Consider the following 18,516-nt stretch of genomic DNA (forward strand, 5'->3'; position numbering starts at 1 on the left):
CTGGGAAAACTGACTCTTCAAAAGTGTCTTCATCTTTAACATTGAAACATAGAAGATTGACGACAGAAGATGGACGATTCCCATTTAAAGTGGTTGGTTGTCTTTCATTCCAATGATCTTCACAAGATTATTCTGAGGTTAATATAAACGGAAATCCATATGCACTGATGTTACTGTATCAAGAAAGCAAGTTTGAAAAGAAATATAAAAGTAAATGAATTGGTATATAGTTGGCCTTCTTGGACATGGGTCATGGGATAACTGCAGACTGAAGAATGTAAATAAAAAAGACCAAGAGATAATTTATTTCCTTATTATCATTTTAAGAGAGCTCTCTGTTTTGATCTGCACTTCTGAACACAACCATCATGTTTTAAATTAAACGTAACCATGGCTTTCATAGATCTACTCCCCACATCCTTTCTTCAATTAAAGGGAAGTGAGAAAATCAACAATAAAAGCGAAAGAAAGGGTTTTGGAAAAATACTTGCTGATTTTTCATTTGAAATAAATAAAGAATAGTCTGTAACTATTTTTTAAAGCAACACACACAAAAGTTGTGTCCTCCTACAGATGGATAAATGAAAAGTCTTTGCTAATCTCTCCTCCACAAATTACTTTTGTTATTAGATAATTAGATAATAGGGAAAAAAAGTCATGGTAGTATAACTGACATGTCTGAAATTAATTCTTAATTCTTCTCATTAACTATTCCTAGTTGCTGTCATATACTCATACCCAGAGCCACACACAACATATTCAGTCACCTTTCTTGAAGCTGCTGGCCTGGATGAATATCTAGCAAGGATATTAAGGGGATGGAATTCTGTCTTTGAATACATTTTGGCTAATATAAGGCAGGAAACCAATACATTGAATAATTACAATTCCAACTTTCCTAACAATTCTACACTTGAGGCTAATGAGAATTGTAAGGCTATGATTAATTCTGAGTGAGATTTCTATTCTACACCATATATGCTTGCAATCTATTGCTAGATTTTGGTTAAATGTTTTAGTAGTATAGTAGGAGCTGCTTCTCTCATTTCCTCATACATCTTCTTTCCTGGCATAATAGTGTTTGTCTAACATCCCAAGAAAACATTAGTCATTAATGTAAATACACTTCTTCCAAATTCTTCATCTAAGAATGCTCCAGAATCTTTCTTACATTGTTTTCAATTACTTTCCCTCAAGGCCGTTGTTAGGTCCCAATACTGAAGGGGCAGGAGGCAGGTTGAGTAACTTCAGCTCTTTATTGATTACAGTGAGCAATTCCAACAAAAGCTTTACCAGAGGTCCAGAGTGCCCCAGCAGAGAGGAACCAATCCCAGCGACCGGTTAGGTCCCACAGAGTCGGCCTTCTCTGGGTCCCGTCAACTAAACAATGTCGTCTGGCAGGACCCAGGGGAAGATCCTTCTCTGTGGTGGCCCCGACCCTTTGGAACCAGCTCCCCACAGAGATTAGAATTGCCCCCACCCTCCTTGCCTTTCGCAAGCTCCTTAAAAGCCACCTCTTCATCAAGCATGGTGGAATTGAGATATTCCTTTCCCCACAGGCCTATACAAGTTATGCATGGTATGTTTTGTTTTTTAATAAGGGGTTTTTAAATGATTTTTTAATTATTAGATTTATAATATATTGTTTCTATTGTTGTTGTCAGCCGCCCCGAGTCTGTGGAGAGGGGCGGCATACAAATCTAATAATAATAATAATAATAATAATAATAATAATAATAATAATAATCAGCAACAAGTACCTTTAATCAATAGAGCGGACCAGATTGTAAACACCTCAGCTAACTTGCAAATCCCAAGACACAACAGCCCTAATGTTGCCACTATGCTCCTCCTAATAAAGATGTGGATGGGGTATCTTGTAATTTGTAACACAGTTGTCATTGAGTAGTATTAGCAACTCCATGTTTCTTATGTGGCATGCAAATGATTCACAGACTTATGTCCTGTGAAATATGTAATCTTTGGGGGAGTGGGGACTATGGCGTAAATGTTATCATAATTTGAAATAGCTTTCTGTAAACATTTGTCATCTAGATGCGGTGGGTGAGACCTTCCATTATCCCTATTTATCATGTTTTTGTCATGTTCTTGCTCTTAAGACCTAAAAGTGAGTCATAATCAAACTATAGAACATTGTAGCACTAATACCACCCTTATGTTTGCTTCTTTAATAACCAAAGATAAACAAAGAATTAAAGCACATACAAAGAATTGTTATGAACAATGAACTTTCTTGCCTTTGATAACTATTCAGAACAAGAGGATCCAGTTATTCTTGCAGTCCAAGCTAGCAAAGGAGAAAATGGAGTGGTAGACTTAAGTTTTTGTCTTCTTTTTTGGGAAGGGTGGGACATATTTACGGACTTGAGATTTTTAAGGGACAGAAGGGGTGCAAATGTTTAAGGCATTCAATTCATTCCTTGAAACTTGAACCTTTCCTAAAGTGTATCCCTATTCCATGCACTTTTGGATTATAACCCTTGATAGATATACACAGCTTGTTACAATAGATGTTATACATTTTTATAAGTTCAGACCAGATTTTATGGGTCACAGATTTTGTGCTCTGTAGAATAGTGGGGGTTTTCCTCCAAATAAATACTTGATCTCCTCTCTAGTTAAGTGCCAGGAGAAACAGCTTAGTGACCCCAGATAAACCCAATTGGATATACATTCAACTCTAGTAGAAAGGGCTTAAATGATAAAATGGAGAAGATTAAGCTATTTTCTATAGGTAGTCCATAAGAATGCTAGCCATTAAAGGAGAATGCTTGCTTGAAAGAATGCATAAAACATCTTACTGATAAATCTGCTGGAGTTAAACTACCTATATTTCGTATCTTCTGGGTTGCACACCTCATATTTACTGTGTTGTGTGGATCCAGCCTTTGTGGCAAGTGTGTTGTGCTTTCAGAATTAATTTCATGGTAATAAAATGTAGTTAAATTAAATATGAGTAAGCATATAATCACAGATATTTTATTTTATTATTTATTAATTGGATTTATATGCCACCAGTCTCTGAATCTATTTTACTCTATTTCATGATTGTCATGAGAAAAAAATTCTGGTGACCAAACCACCCTGGACCTTTAAGCCTGGATAAGAGAAAATGTATCAATAAATATATTTATGTAGGTTGATTTTTTTTAAAGCATTCTACTTGGAATTAATGTGTAATATGAACAGGAAACTGTGGATTCAATATTGTCAAAAAGTCAACTTTATCTATGCTTGAAATGTTATTAGGCCCTGACAGATTTCTCTCTTTTCAATCCATTTAAAGTAGCATCTCCTAAGAAATGCTGAAACTGAGCATAATTATTCTGAGAGAAAGAGAGAAAGAGACTAAGACTGATTACTGAACTTGACAGACAAAGCAGATTTAGGTAGCTTGTAAATAGTAAGGGATGGAGTTGCATTCATCCATTAAGTTGCTCATCTTAGAGCCTGCTTGACTGGATTCCTCTCAATAAACCTTGATATTTCTCATTGTCTTCTGCTAACTCACATCCCCACTTCCCCCACCAACCACATAGCACTGCATAAGTCCTGCCTTTATGGAACTAAGCTTAAAGGCAGTCCATAGTCAACGGGAATAAACGTATTAGCTGCTTAAACTGGTCAAGCATGCTTGACATGAAAGCTTTTATGGAATCCAAGGTTGGAGTAGGTATGTATGTATAAGGAGAAAATTAAGAATCATTGACTGAATTGATTTTTTAAAAATGTGATGGATTTGGACCCTCTGCAAATTATTATTATTATTATTATTATTATTATTATTATTATTATTATTATTTATTAGATTTGTATGCCGCCCCTCTCCGAAGACTCAGGGCGGCTCACAACAATAATAGAAACAATATAACAGTGAAACAAATCTAATATTAAAAATAAAAAATATATAAAACCCCAGCAATTAAAACCATACAACACATACATACCAAACATAAAATATAAAAGCCTGGGGGAGGATGTCTCAGTTCCCCCATGCCTGGCGATAAAGGTAGGTCTTGAGTAATTTGCGAAAGACAAGGAGGGTGGGGGCCATTCTAATCTCTGGTGGGAGTTGATTCCAGAGGGCCGGGGCCGCCACAGAGAAGGCTCTTCCCCTGGGACCCGCCAAACGACATTGTTTGGTCGACGGGACCCAGAGAAGGCCAACTCTGTGGGACCTTATCGGCTGCTGGGATTCATGCAGTAGAAGGTGGTTCCAGAGGTATTCTGGTCCAATGCCATGTAGGGCTTTAAAGGTCATTACCAACACTTTGAATTGTGACTGGAAACTGATCGGCAGCTAATGCAGGCCACGGAGTGTTGCAGAAATGTGGGCGAATCTAGGGAGCCCCACGATGGCTCTCGCGGCCGCATTCTGCACGTTCTGTTTCCGAACACTTTTCAAGGGTAGCCCCATGTAGAGAGCGTTGCAGTAATTGAACCTCGAGGTGTTGAGGGCATGAGTGACTGTGAGCAATGACTCCCTGTCCAAGTAGGGCCGCAACTGGTGCACCAGGCGAACCTGGGCAAACGCCCTCCTCGCCACAGCTGAAAGATGGTTAGCTGTGGATCGAGGAGGACACCCAAGTTGCGAACCCTCTCTGAGGGGGGTCAATAATTCCCCCCCCCCAGGGTAATGGATGGACAGATGGAATTGTCCTTGGGAGGCAAAACCCAAGATCCTTAGTCCAGCAGTTTGGACATTGCAGAGATTAATACTGTAGATAGAAACTTTTGACAAAGCCGCTGTGTAATGTGGGAATGGCCAACTATGTCAAATAAAGCTATGTGGGAATTCTATCTTTATTTTGCATACCAAATCGGAATTTTCTCTACCAGCCTCTTTGGTAGGCTTACTGTCCATTTTCCTACTGGCGATTAGATTCTTCATGGCTATTAGGCTGGTTTGAATAAGTTCTTTGTGATTTAGAGTTTTCCCACATCCCTCCACAAGCCAAGCAGTCGTGTGTCCTAAGTCAGAAAAGAGTTGGAGCCATGAATTCTTAAAACTGATTTTAAAGCTTTTTTTTTTTAACCTAGACATCTGCCTTGGGGGGGATTCACTAACATCTGCCATATTTTTTGTTTTGTCTTCTAGTTTCAAGCCTCCTTTTCTTCTCCTATTAAAAAAAGTATAGGAACAGATGTTTAATGCTGTTTTCTTTTAAAATCATGTGAAATATTCACACATAATGAAAAAAAGAAGGAAAGTTAAGATGAATGCTTCACTGCTTTAGTGAATAGGGAAAAATATATAGCTTTAAAATTCAAGGCTTCTTCTCCCCCCCCCCCCCAAAAATCCTGGGCCTTGAGCAACATAAAAAGGAGAAGAAAGCAAGTCACAGAGTAGAGCCTTGAATAATATGCAGACACATTTGCATTCGCATTCCTATTTCACACTCAGTTATACAGACAAATGTCATACTTTGCCTGAATAAGAATAATTACGCAGTTTCCAAGTTTCAATGCCATCCATAAATGCAAAATAAAAAAATTTCAAGCTAAATATATTCAATATCATTCTGTAGTTCCTACAATATATGAATAATTTGAACAGCTAATAGACAATATATACACCACTCAGAAGGCCAAGGTAATAGTCAACAATGGAATAACTAAAACATTCCAAATAAATAAAGGAGTCAGACAAGGATGCCCACTATCTCCCCTACTCTTTATACTGGTTCTCGAAACTTTGTTAAATGAGATTTGTAAAGACAATAATATCAAAGGAACAAAAATTTTAAAAAGGGATACAAATTGCAGGCCTTTGCGGATGACTTAGTTTTCTTTTTAGAAGAATCATTAGTCAGGGCAGCATTTAATCAGGAAAATAGAAGAATATGGAGAGATAGCAGGCCTAAAAATCAATAAACAAAAAACAAAATTTATGACCAAAAATATGACGAATAAGCAAACCAAGGAATTAGAAACTAAATTAGGATTCACTAACAGGAAAAAAATTAAATATTTAGGAATAAATTTAACCAATAGATGCTCAACATAAAAGAAGATAATTACATAAAATTAGTAAATCAAACTACAGCAGAATTAGGAAAATGGGGCAACTTACAACTGTCATTGATGGGAAGAATAGCATCTATTAAAATGAGCATACTTCCGAAATTTCTATACCTATTTCAAAACATTCCAATAAAATTGAACTCTAAATTTTTTACTGAATTAAATAAAATAATATCCAAATTCATATGGCAAGGTAAAAAATCGAGAATAAAGATAGTAGATTTACAAGATATAAAAAACAGAGGGGGATTCGGAATGCCAGATGTACTATAAAGCAGCCTCATTGATGTGGATAAAAGAATGGATCAATTTTGATAATAAACTAATTTTACAATTGGAAGGCCATGATTTAGAGAAAGGTTGGCATGCTTATTTATGGGACATAGGAGATAAAACATCAAAATACTTTAACAGACATCTAATCAGACAATCTTTACTTAAAACATGGAAAGAGATAAGACATAAACATTATATAAAAATACCAATTATATACCCAAATACAATAGAAACGACAAAAAAGATAAAATATAAATAAATATTAGATACGAACTGTAAACTTAAAAGCAGGGAAGAATTAATAATACAAAACATAAATATAGATTGGTGGATATATCTACAAATTAAATCTAGATATAAAAAGGATATGGAACAAACAGGTATAGAAAGAACCACCCAACCACTAGATAAACTATTGACAGGCCCGGAAGAAAAAGCAATATCAAAAAAATATAAATATTTGATGGAATATGAAAGACCAGAGGAGAATGATTGCTTGGGCGAAAAATGTTGGCCATAATACATATATAGAGGAATGGGAACAGATTTGGAAGAGAAATATCAAACTAACAAAATCCACAACATACAAAGAAAACCAATATAAAATGTTATATCGTTGGCATCTGCCACCCAAAAGACTAGCCAAAATGCACAAAAATTACAGCCCAATGTGTTGGAAATATAATAAGACTCAAGGCACCTTTTTTCATCTATGGTGGTTATGTCCAGAGACAAGAAAATATTGGAAATAAATAAATAATTGGTTGTGTCAAATAACAAACACAAAAATGGAATATACACCAGAGTTTTTTCTACTGGGTATTATGAGAGGGACTTATCCTAAAAATGTAAAATATTTAAGCCTGCACATAACAACAGCGGCAAGGATTGTATTTGCACAGAACTGGAAAAACCCGCAAATACCTGAAGACAACGAGATAATCAAGAAAATATACGACTGCGCAGAGATGGACAGATTGTCAATGGAGCTCAATAATTGAAAAGAATCGGACTATTATGAAATCTGGACAAAATGGTACCAATGGACAAAAAAAAAGAAATTCAAACTAAACATTGAAATAAAACATCAAGAAATCTAAAAGCAATTAAAAGATAATGTTGATAGGAATGTATATATGATGTAGATTCATCTGTAAATGTGATCATGTATTGTTTTTTAAAAAAAACAGAAAAATTTAATAAATGCATTAAAAAAATATATGAATATTTTTAATAAAACATAGTAAGCATGTGGGGTAACATTTGGAATCATATAGCACAGTGTTTCCCAACCTTGGCAACTTGAAGATATTTGGACTTCAACTCCCAGAATACCCCAGCCAGAATTCTGGAGTTGGAGTCCAGATATCTTCAAGTTGCCAAGGTTGGGAAACACTGATATAGCATGTACAGCAAAAAAGGACAAGGTAGATGAATGAGAGATTTTTAACTGGATACATTTTTTTTAAAAAAAATAACAGATATACTGTATTGGAATTTTATAGTTTGAACCGAACTTGCAAAGTTGAGAGTTGGTTTAGTTTTGCTTTCGTATGATTTGGGAGCCCAACTAGTATAGGTTGTGAGCCATGGTTCATGTCAAGTCAATTAAAAATGGTTTGTGTATCCAAGCAATTCTGCTAAGTCAATTACATAGGGGTAAAAAAATGTATCACATAGTGGTATGATCTCGTTAGAGCTTGGTAACCCAAAGTTGCTATCCTGAATGCAGAAATGAAGGAGCACGTTTTTATTTTTATAATTTAAATACAAGATTAGCTCTTAGAAACATAGAAACATAGAAGACTGACGGCAGAAAAAGACCTCATGGTCCATCTAGTCTGCCCTTATACTATTTCCTGTATTTTATCTTACAATGGATATATGTTTATCCCAGGCATGTTTAAATTCAGTTACTGTGGATTTACCAACCACGTCTGCTGGAAGTTTGTTCCAAGGATCTACTACTCTTTCAGTAAAATAATATTTTCTCATGTTGCCTTTGATCTTTCCCCCAACTAACTTCAGATTGTGTCCCCTTGTTCTTGTGTTCACTTTCCTATTAAAAACACTTCCCTCCTGAACCCTATTTAACCCTTTAACATATTTAAATGTTTCGATCATGTCCCCCCTTTTCCTTCTGTCTTCCAGACTATACAGAATTGAGTTCATTAAGTCTTTCCTGATACGTTTTATACTTTATTGGAACTAAGATAAACAATCTAGTGACATGAAGTAAGCCAGAAAAATGTAAAGGCCCTACAGTCCTCCTCCAGAATGGATGAAGTATTACATCTTTGCATGCAGCAAAAAGAAAAAGAAAAGAAAAAAAATGAAAAAATGAAAGTTTTTCTGAAATTTTGATTGATTAATTGTATCAAGTGCAGGAATTAAACACTTTATGTATAAAAATTGTCCTTAGTGATGTTTCGTCATATAAAACAAATCTTCCCTAATGTAGAAAACTATGTGGATCAATGTCATATTTCTGGTTCTTTCTTACTACTTTTTAAAATTGTTTTTCCAATGGACGTTTTCAAATTCAATCTTCTAAAGTTAGAATTGTACTTGTTAATGTTAAACTTATAGGTTAGAGAAGTAATTTGCAAAAAATATCTATCCAACAAAATCAAGGTATTTTTAATACAATATCAAGCCATAGTGCTATCAGATAGAAACTGACATAATTTAACCTTTCTTGATACAACACATTAAATAATTATATACAGGTAGTCCCTGACTTATGACGTCGATCTGTTCCTACGGTGGATCGTAAACCGAATTTCGGTGTAAGTCGGGATCTTCCTCCATTTCGCTCTAACGCTGTCTCTCCTGATTCTCCCCAAGCCTGCAGCATGGCCAGCTACTCTAAAGCTCGATTTGAGCTTTGAATACGCAAATTTGAAAGGCCTTGCTGCCACCGGGTCGCCACATCATGACATCACCGTGGCGACTAAAAACATTGCCTACTTGCTAAAGCGCTTCATTTATGCCTTCTTCCAACCCCCGTGGTTCAGAAAGCACTGGAGCCAGCGAATGCCAGCGATTCCGGAGCCTGCCGCCAAAATTTGGAGAGGTGAGAGCAAACCAAGCGAGTGCAGCGTAGCAGGAGGAGGGGGCCGGTTTTGTGTCGTAACCACGAAACATTGTAAGTCAGGGAAGGTGTAACCTGGGGACTACCTGTACAGGTTTGACACAGTCCTTCAACCTGTTGTATTAATTAGAGATATATTGTGATGGATTGGAAAAAAAGTTAACAACTTCTTTCTAACTTTACCATAAGTTCTTCAAACTAAGTTTTGTTTTTAAGATTATTTTATGGTACATTTCAACTTTTAAAGATTGGATTCAATTTAAAACAATGATATATATTTTAGAAACTTAGAGCTAGTAAATATTGAGCAGGGGATTAGACTCGAACAGTGATGGTGAACCTTTTTCCCCTCGGGTGCCAAAAGAGCCTGGACGTGTACTATTGCACATGCGCAAGTGTCCACACCCATAATTCAATACCTGGGGAGGGCGAAAACAGCTTCCTCTGCCCCCAGAGACCCTCTGGAGGCTGGAAACAGACCTTTTTCCCCAACTTCTGGTGGGCCCAATAGGCTCGTGTTTCACCCTCCCCAGGCTTCCCTGGAGCCAGGGGAGGGTAAAAACGCCCTCCCCATCCCCCCCAGTGGCTCTCTGGAAGCCAAAAACGCCCTCCCAGAGCCTCTGCACAAGCCAAAAATCAGCTGGCTGGCACACACATGCACATTGGAGCTGAGCTAGGGTAACAGCTTGCGTGCCAGCAGAGATGGCTCTGGGTGCCACCTGATGCACCCATGCGATAGGTTCGCCATCACTGGACTAGAAGACCTCTAAGCTCCCTTCCAACTCATGATGATGATGATGACGACGATGACAACGATATTCCTAAGAAGAAACTGAATGTCCACAATGAAACTTATCTAAAATAAACATCGTTAGGACTGATAATCCCCAGGTCACCTTTAGAGCTACTGATATATGACACTGATTATTAAGTCTGCTATTAAATTTTGGCGTGGGCATTCTATTCATAAGTTATTGTTAACAGAAAAATTCCAGGTTGTGTTTTTCAACCTTTTCTGTGGCAACAAGAAACAGAAAGTCTGTCTGTAGCCAATTAGTAGACAAAGGAACTTTGACCCAATCCAGCATCTGATATTGTGTCGCTTCCTCAACCCTGATGGGCAGATGGACATTTGCAGAGAGGCAAAACTTCTCATCTAATATTTTCCTGTGGTGATGGTTCATGCTGTGGAAAAATATTGGGAAGCTTGCAAGACCTTGATTTGTGCAATCTCATGTTCTCAAAAACATTCCAGCTACTGCAAATATGATAAATGCTTCATATTCACTTGTCATTTGTACACATTTGTGTTCAATGCGTGAAAGAAGAATACACAGAGTTCTTGCCCGAAGATTTTGTATTTATTTATTTATTTAATTTATTTAATTTATTTAATTTATTTAATTTATTTAATTTATTTAATTTATTTAATTTATTTAATTTATTTAATTTATTTAATTTATTTAATTTATTTAATTTTATTTAATTTTATTTAATTTATTTTATTTTATTTTATTTTATTTTATTTATTTTATTTTATTGATTGATTGATTGATTGATTGATTGATTGATTGGATTTGTATGCCGCCCCTCTCCGGAGACTCAGGGCGGCTAACAGCAACAATAAAACAGTGTACAATAGTAATTCAATACTAAAAATGATTAAAAACCCATTAATATAAAAACCAAACATACATACATACATACCATGCATAGAATTATAAAGGCCTAGGGGGAAAGAGGATCTCAATTCCCCCATGCCTGATGGCAGAGGTGGGTTTTAAGTAGCTTACGAAAGGCAATGCTGCCTCAAAGGGCAGAAAATAGGTGAGGCAAGAAAGATCCATATACAAAGCTGGTATATCCATTAATCCCAGCAGGCAGCCCAGGTATCTCTCAGTTGGTTATGGTTTAGATCAGTGCTTCCCAACCTTGGCAACTGGAAGATATTTGGACTTCAACTCCCAGAATTCCCCAGCCAGCAAATGCTGGCTGGGGAATTCTGGGAGTTGAAGTCCAGATATCTTCAAGTTGCCAAGGTTGGGAAACACTGGTTTAAATTATTGGTAATTTCCCCCCCTGGGAATCAGTGCTCATTGAGGAGAGAGCCAAATAATGTTTGGCACTTGTTTTTTTGCCTCCTTAAACAAAAGATTTCTACCAAGCAAAAGCTTTCATGAAGCTGGACATCTGTCGCTCTTTAGGCACTGTGTGTTGGATCTGGGCATTGATAAGTAGTGACCTGTCAGCCTTGATTGATGGTCACAAGCCTCTGGCCTCAACCCCTTCTGTGGGAAAAGGAGACCAGCTAAGCAATTTCATCATTCACATGCTAATATCCAGCTATAAATGCTAGCGGAGTGCGGCTCTCATGACAGAGAATGCTCCAGAAGACAACAGGAGAAGCCAGTTGCTATAGGGCTTTCTCCCTTTTCTCCCCTAAACCTTCAGGCAGGCGTGCAGGTCTACAATGACAGCTACATCCCTAGCCAGCAACAGACAGAAACTTCCTAATACCAAAGAGGAAAGGAAGGTATGTCATATTTTATAAATAAATTCACTGTAAGAAACTTGCCATTTCTGAAGGGATCGAACAAGAATGCCATATTATTTCAGGGGCTCGGTGGGATAGTTAAAGGCTGTCTGCAATCTATACTGTCTAGATGTAATTTCTTTGCTTTTCCAAGAATTACTTCCTTCTAGTAGGTACATTGCTTATCGCTGAACCTTGAAAGAAATAAAATCTAAAGGTGCATGTAGCAAGTAGAAAACCCAAAGTAAAAAATACTATATGTGCAGAAGTCCTGATGATAGATCTGTCTGTCTGTCTGTCTGTCTGTCTGTCTGTCTGTCTGTCTGTCTGTCTGTCTGTCTATCTATCTATCTATCTATCTATCTATCTACGGTATCTATCTACGGTATCTATCTACGGTATCTATCTATCTATCTATCTATCTATCTATCTATCTATCTATCTATCTATCTATCTATCCTTATAACCTACAATATAATAGAGCTCATCTTTAGCTGTAGGATGCATTAGAAAAACAGAGCCATATAAAAGCAGATTACATTTATGGACAGTGTTAAACTGAAAAATATATTGTTAGAAAAATGAAAAGCACAGGGCATTGGCTGGCTTGGGTAATGTGCCTATTATGATTTTCATTTAAAAACCTTACCTCCCTTTAGTGCTAATTAGGCAGAATGAAAGAAGTAGCCGAGGAATACAAATCTATTAATAAAATTAGACATTACAATACATGAGATAAAGGGAAAGCAAATTGTACTTCTAAGTTTTAGGAACTTCATCACAAAACATTTACTTGATAATGAGATTATTAGAAATTACAACCCAATATAGATTGATCTGAAAATATGCTCCACTAACTAAAGTTAAGACTTAATTTGAATATATACACATAGGATTATACTATCAGTTTGCTTGACTGTATTGATCTAAATTTACACTATGTGAATGTGCTTAACAAAAAATCCTCCAGAATTGTAATTATTTAAACACTGATCATAAAGATTGTCTGATAGTTCCCATATACAGTATGTTGTTCCATTGTATGTTTAAAAAATCTGCTTTGGAAAATAACTTCTTCCATTGAAGGCCTATATGGATTCAAGTCAAGCAAGCCATTCCTAATATTCTCCCTTAATTATTTCAGTTAAGAAAACCTTTGATTGAAAGGAAGCGAAGAGAGAGGATTAACAATTGTTTGGACGAACTCAAGGAAACAGTGGTTGCAGCCTTTCGACTTGATGTAAGCACAGATTTTAACATTTTTCTGTTCCCACGATTTCTTTATTTCCTTCTATAATTAATTTTTCAGCAGCTTGCAAATAGAATATGATAATAATTGTTATTTCATTTTAAAATAGCAGTCAAAACTTGAAAAAGCAGATATCTTGGAAATGACAGTAAAACATCTCCAGAATATCCAACACAAGAGAAATATAGGTGAGTTGATGTTCTGTATCTATATATTGCCTGTAGCTGCCCCTATTTTGTATATGAAAACCAGCCCAACAGTTTGGCAAAGTTATTCAAAGAAATAATGAAGCAGGAATGAGAGTGGTAGAAGGAGAGAGAGAAAAGAAACCAGAGGTGGGTTTCAGCAGGTTCTGACCAGTTCTGGAGAACAGGTAGCAGAAATTTTTACTAGTTCAGAAAATTAGCAAATACTGCCTCTGACTGGCCCTGCCCCATCTATCCTCTGCCTCCTGACCTAAGTCCTAGCTGATCAGGAGGAAATGGGGATTTGCAGTAACCTTTCCCTTGATTTTACAGTATCCTTCCTGAGCCATGCCCACCAAGCCACGCCCACCAAGCCACACTAAGCCATGCCCACAAACCATGCACAGAGAACCGATAGTAAAAAAAAATTGAATCCCACCACTGGAAAAAACAAGGACTGTACAGAACCCTTAAGTTATCAAGGACATGCACAGAGGAAATGTAGGATTCCAACAGATATCTAGAAGATAGGAGTAATTATTCAGTCATACAAGACAGATATATTAAAGTGTATAAAATAGTGTTTACGTTAGAAATAGCTCAGTCAACTTACACAGTCTGGTCATACACATTCAAATCAGTCAATATCTATCTATACAATAATACAATATTACAAGCCTGTCTTTGTCTTACATATCAGACATAAATTGCAGCTTACAAATACATCAAATTAACACATAGATTACTACATTAGTCACAGTGAATCAGCAGAAAGAACAGAGAACACACAGAGAGAATCATGCTTTCTGGCTCCCTCTTATGGCAATTTGCAACACTACCTCTTAAAGCTACAGTATTTCAATACATACAAACATCAATTGTTAGCTTGTTTATATATTACAAACCCAATTATTTGTACATAGTGTTGTAGCCCATCCACATCCTGCTCAGTTGATCATAGATTTTGAGGATTGAGACATGGGTGTGTTTTGGTACCCTAGGCCAGTGTACTTGGCTGAGAGTGTATGAGTCTGAGAGTGAAGAGAATGCGGAGTTAGAGGCTGAAAGCCAGCCAGAGACCCTGTCACCTCCACAGTTGTTAGAAGATGACAGAGTAGTTTGGAGATGTTGTCAGGAGATAACAAAGAGCCACTTATAGATGCAAGGGTGCACAGAACTATGACCAGCCAGGATTATTTGAGAAGAGGTTTGTGTGTGAATAGCTCTATAGAACACTTGGCCACGCCTTGTGGCTATATAAGGGGAGGTCTTGCGGGGAATCAGTGTGAAGGACAACATTCCAGCAATTATAAGGTGTGGACTCCATGCTGTAGAAATCATGTTTGCATTAAGACAACTTTAACTATCTACAATTTGATCATCCAAGATTTCTGCCAAAATGCTGGGAGTTTGAGTGACTAATAGTCTCAAAGAGACTTTTAATGAGCTCTTGGACTCTGCTCTGAAAAGGTCATTAGCTATGGACCGCTGCCCAGTTTTTGATAATACAGTGTTCCCTCGATTTTCGCGGGGGTTGTGTTCCGAGACCGCCCGTGAAAGTCGAATTTCCGTGAAGTAGAGATGCGGAAGTAAATTCACCATTTTTGGCTATGGACAGTATCACAAGCCTTCCCTTAACACTTTAAACCTCTAAATTACAATTTCCCATTCCCTTAGCAACCATTTAGATTATTACTCACCATGTTTACTTATTAAAGTTTATTAAAAAAAATATTTATTAAAGGCGGACGAAGGTTTGGCGATGACATATAACGTCATCGGGTGGGAAAAATTGTGGTATAGGGAAAAAACTCGCAAAGTATTTTTTAATTAATATTTTTGAAAAACCGTGGTATAGACTTTTCGCAAAGTTCGAACCCGCGAAAATCGAGGGGACACTGTATTCCTTTTATCTTTAACCATTTTATGCTATGAACATTTTTTAACAATATATATTGTTATTTTATACTTTCCCGGCAGGTTTTGTGTGTATGAACTTATTTTCTGAAGTTTCCTCACTTAGGCAGAACACATAGTACTAACAGTAGTATGTATATATTTAGCTTCCTTGCAGTTGTACTTTGTATAAAAGGAGAACATCAAGGTTGTTTGGGAAATGACGAAAGATGTGCACAGAAATAGTTTTCAAATTTTATTGAGTTCAAGATTCTCAGATACAAACCTACCTGAACTCCCCTCCTTTCCCCATTGTTCAGAGGATACAGTGTGTGTTATGTCCTGCTTGAGCTAGCTGAAAGCTAAACGTTGATTGGTTCCGACGCGGCAAGTCAAAATAGACTTGCCGCCCAAAACTACTGGTTATTCTATCTCAATAAAAGAGCTGTTACCAACCCATGGTCTCCCGCCTCTGATTTAACAGTGGCGACGAGATGGCTCCACCATGGCACAGGTGCCCGCATTCTTCAACCTTTGATTTAACAGTGTGTTTCAGAGTTAATGTCATAATGTTGTCTTATCAACATAATGCCTGCTACTGTTTCAGTCCGATTACCCATTTTCCTTAGTCTTCATTTTGGGACTTAACCCTTTCCAGGTCCTTTTATTTTCTGAACTTCAGTGTGGGCTGAGGCCCAATCCGGGCCTTCTGCTAGGGTTCTTGAATTACTGTCCTGGCACAGTCTATATTCTTGATTTTGGTTACCACAAGCCTTTTATTTCCTTGGAACTGTTGGCCATCGTTAGGTTGCAAGACAGACTTCCTGATGGCACCATAGCTCCAGGAGAAAGAACAGCTCCTTTTCTTTCAAATCCCCTTCTACTTGCAGCTAAAGATGCAGTGTCTGAACTGCTTTGTTTAATGTGTCTACGTAGTATATACTGGACCAGAATATCTCTGAGACCGCCTGCTGCCGCACGAATCCCAGCGACCGATTAGGTCCCACAGAGTGGGCCTTCTCCGGGTCCCGTCAACTAAACAATGTCGGTTGGCGGGCCCCAGGGGAAGAGCCTTCTCTGTGGCGGCCCCAACCCTCTGGAACCAACTCCCCCCGGAGATTAGAACTGCCCCTACTCTCCTTGCCTTTCGTAAGTTCCTTAAGACCCACCTTTGTCATCAGGCATGGGGGAACTGAGACATCTCCCCCAGGCATATACAATTTATGAATGGTATGTCTGTATGTGTGTTTGTTTAGAAAATGGGTTTTTTAGATATTTTTAAACTGTAATTTAGATTTGTTGTAAATTGTTTCACTTTGTTGTGAGCCGCCCCGAGTCTGCGGAGAGGGGCGGCATACAAATCTAAATAATAAATAAATAAATAAATAAATAATAAATATGGAATTCTCTCTTCCATAAGAAAACCTCATACTTCAATAATTAATGTGAGAGAAGATGGTGTACCTTTTACTCTACCATGCTATGGGGCAAGAATCTTCAACCTTGGCAGCTTAAAGCCTGGCGCACTTCAACTCCCAGAATTCCCTAGCCAGCAAAGCTGGCTGGGGAATTCTGGGAGTTGCAGTCCGCCAGGTTTAAAATTGCCAAGGTTAGAGACCCCTGCTGCAAGATGTAAGCTTCTTTGGTGGATAAACTACAAGGGCAGTCTCCGCCCTTACGCATTTGTATTGACACTGCGTTCTATCTAAATCTTGATAGAAAGTACAGTAGAACCCTTAAGAATAGGGCTATGATCTAAGAACTCTTTTAAATCTTCAGATGCTTTTTGAAACTCTGGAATCTGCCTATCTTTACATTCCAAACCAGGAATTTAAAGCCAGAATAATATTTTCTACCATGTTTTCCCCCAAATAAGACATTCCTTGATAATAAGCCCAATTGGGCTTTTGAGTGCATAGCAATAAGGCCAAGAGCTTATTTCAGGGTTAAAAAAATATAAGACAGTGTCTTATTTTGGGGAAAACATGGTGTTATGGGAAAAGTGTCAGTCCAACAGATTTGATGTCTTTATGCCTTAAATGATTGAAAGCATCTCTCTTCTTCATTTAGCAGATTCTAAAATGGGTCTTGAAGCTCAGCAGAAGTACAGTACTGGATATATTCAGTGCATGCATGAAGTCCACAGCCTCCTGCTGACTTGTGACTGGATGGACAAGACACTCGGAGCACGATTATTGAACCATCTATTGAAATCCTTGCCCAAATCCAATGAGGAGACTTACAAAGAAAACCCGAATCCTTCCACTCCATTGAATGGCAAGGGAAATACAACAGGGTCTAGCCAATCTCAGCATCAGAGGTATCCAACAGAAGTCAAACTAGGATTGAAAAAATCATTTCAGCCACAACTATCATCACAATGTAATCAGCATGAGTTGCCCCATCCCAGGGAGATTTTGCAACCTCATTTTGAACCTAATGGTGTTAATTTGGGTTCATTGAATATGTGGAGACCATGGTAAAAATATCTTGGGGAAGGGAAATTCATTCTAATTTTAGACCCTCTTTTATATGTATCTTATAGATATGTCTCTTTAAAACACTTTTTGGAGCATGTCTGCTCCACTAGGTGTACTAAAGACCAGGGTACTTCAAGCCGGAGGAAATCTCTATGTAGCCTGCATTGTAGAAGGCTGCTGTTATACAGTATTGTATTTATTGAATATATCTAAATTATTTTACAGAATTTTCTCTGTGGCTGCTTAGTACATAGTATATGACATCTAAAATTCCTTTTCCTATATTATTAAAATTAACAAAAGATTAATAAAAATAGAAACAAATACAAGCCACTCTCATTTGTTTCTAGTTTATATGATAATTTTTAAAAGTCTCCTTAACACATACACCTTCACACCCAACCTCTTATCCCCCCTCACAACACACAACAATAACGTATGAAAAAAAGCTTATTTCTATTAATTCTCTGAAAATAAATGAAAAAAATTGTCTTGTCTCTGGCATCTTGTTTTCTCCTGGCTAAAGAAAACAAATGTAGGAACTTCTAAAACATTTCTTTTTTCACCAGTCACTTCAAATAATTCAGTTTCTCAAGAGCATTTGAACATATTTCTTTCTATTTTTATAGAGTGTTTCAGTTAAGCTACTAATGTATTAGTTTTGGGAGGCATTTAGGTTTTTTTTCTAAAACTACATGGTTACATTTCCTTAGAGCAGGAGAGTCCTGGAGCCCTAAATATAATAATATATATTCCAA

General features: G+C 37.2%; 1 protein-coding gene across 8 annotated transcripts in view; it reads left to right on the forward strand.

Annotated features, from left to right (window-relative positions):
• Positions 1-18,254, forward strand: part of LOC139168009 (transcription cofactor HES-6-like) — a 28,676-nt gene extending 10,422 nt beyond the window's left edge. The window contains exons 2-5 of one of the 8 annotated variants that reach the window (XM_070753265.1): positions 11,867-11,948; positions 13,093-13,188; positions 13,310-13,385; positions 17,352-18,091. In XM_070753265.1, the coding sequence (XP_070609366.1) occupies positions 11,886-11,948; positions 13,093-13,188; positions 13,310-13,385; positions 17,352-17,761 (645 nt within the window). In that variant the 5' untranslated portion in view covers positions 11,867-11,885 and the 3' untranslated portion in view covers positions 17,762-18,091. Of the gene's footprint in view, positions 1-9,288; positions 9,398-11,866; positions 11,949-13,092; positions 13,189-13,306; positions 13,386-17,348 lie in introns of those variants that run through there. The other 7 variants (XM_070753267.1, XM_070753264.1, XM_070753261.1 and 4 more) reach the window with 7 other exon arrangements.
• The last annotated feature ends 262 nt before the right edge of the window (positions 18,255-18,516 follow it).

The sequence above is a fragment of the Erythrolamprus reginae genome, chromosome 5 (genome assembly GCF_031021105.1).
Source record: "Erythrolamprus reginae isolate rEryReg1 chromosome 5, rEryReg1.hap1, whole genome shotgun sequence".
Taxonomy (NCBI): Eukaryota; Metazoa; Chordata; class Lepidosauria; order Squamata; family Dipsadidae; genus Erythrolamprus; species Erythrolamprus reginae.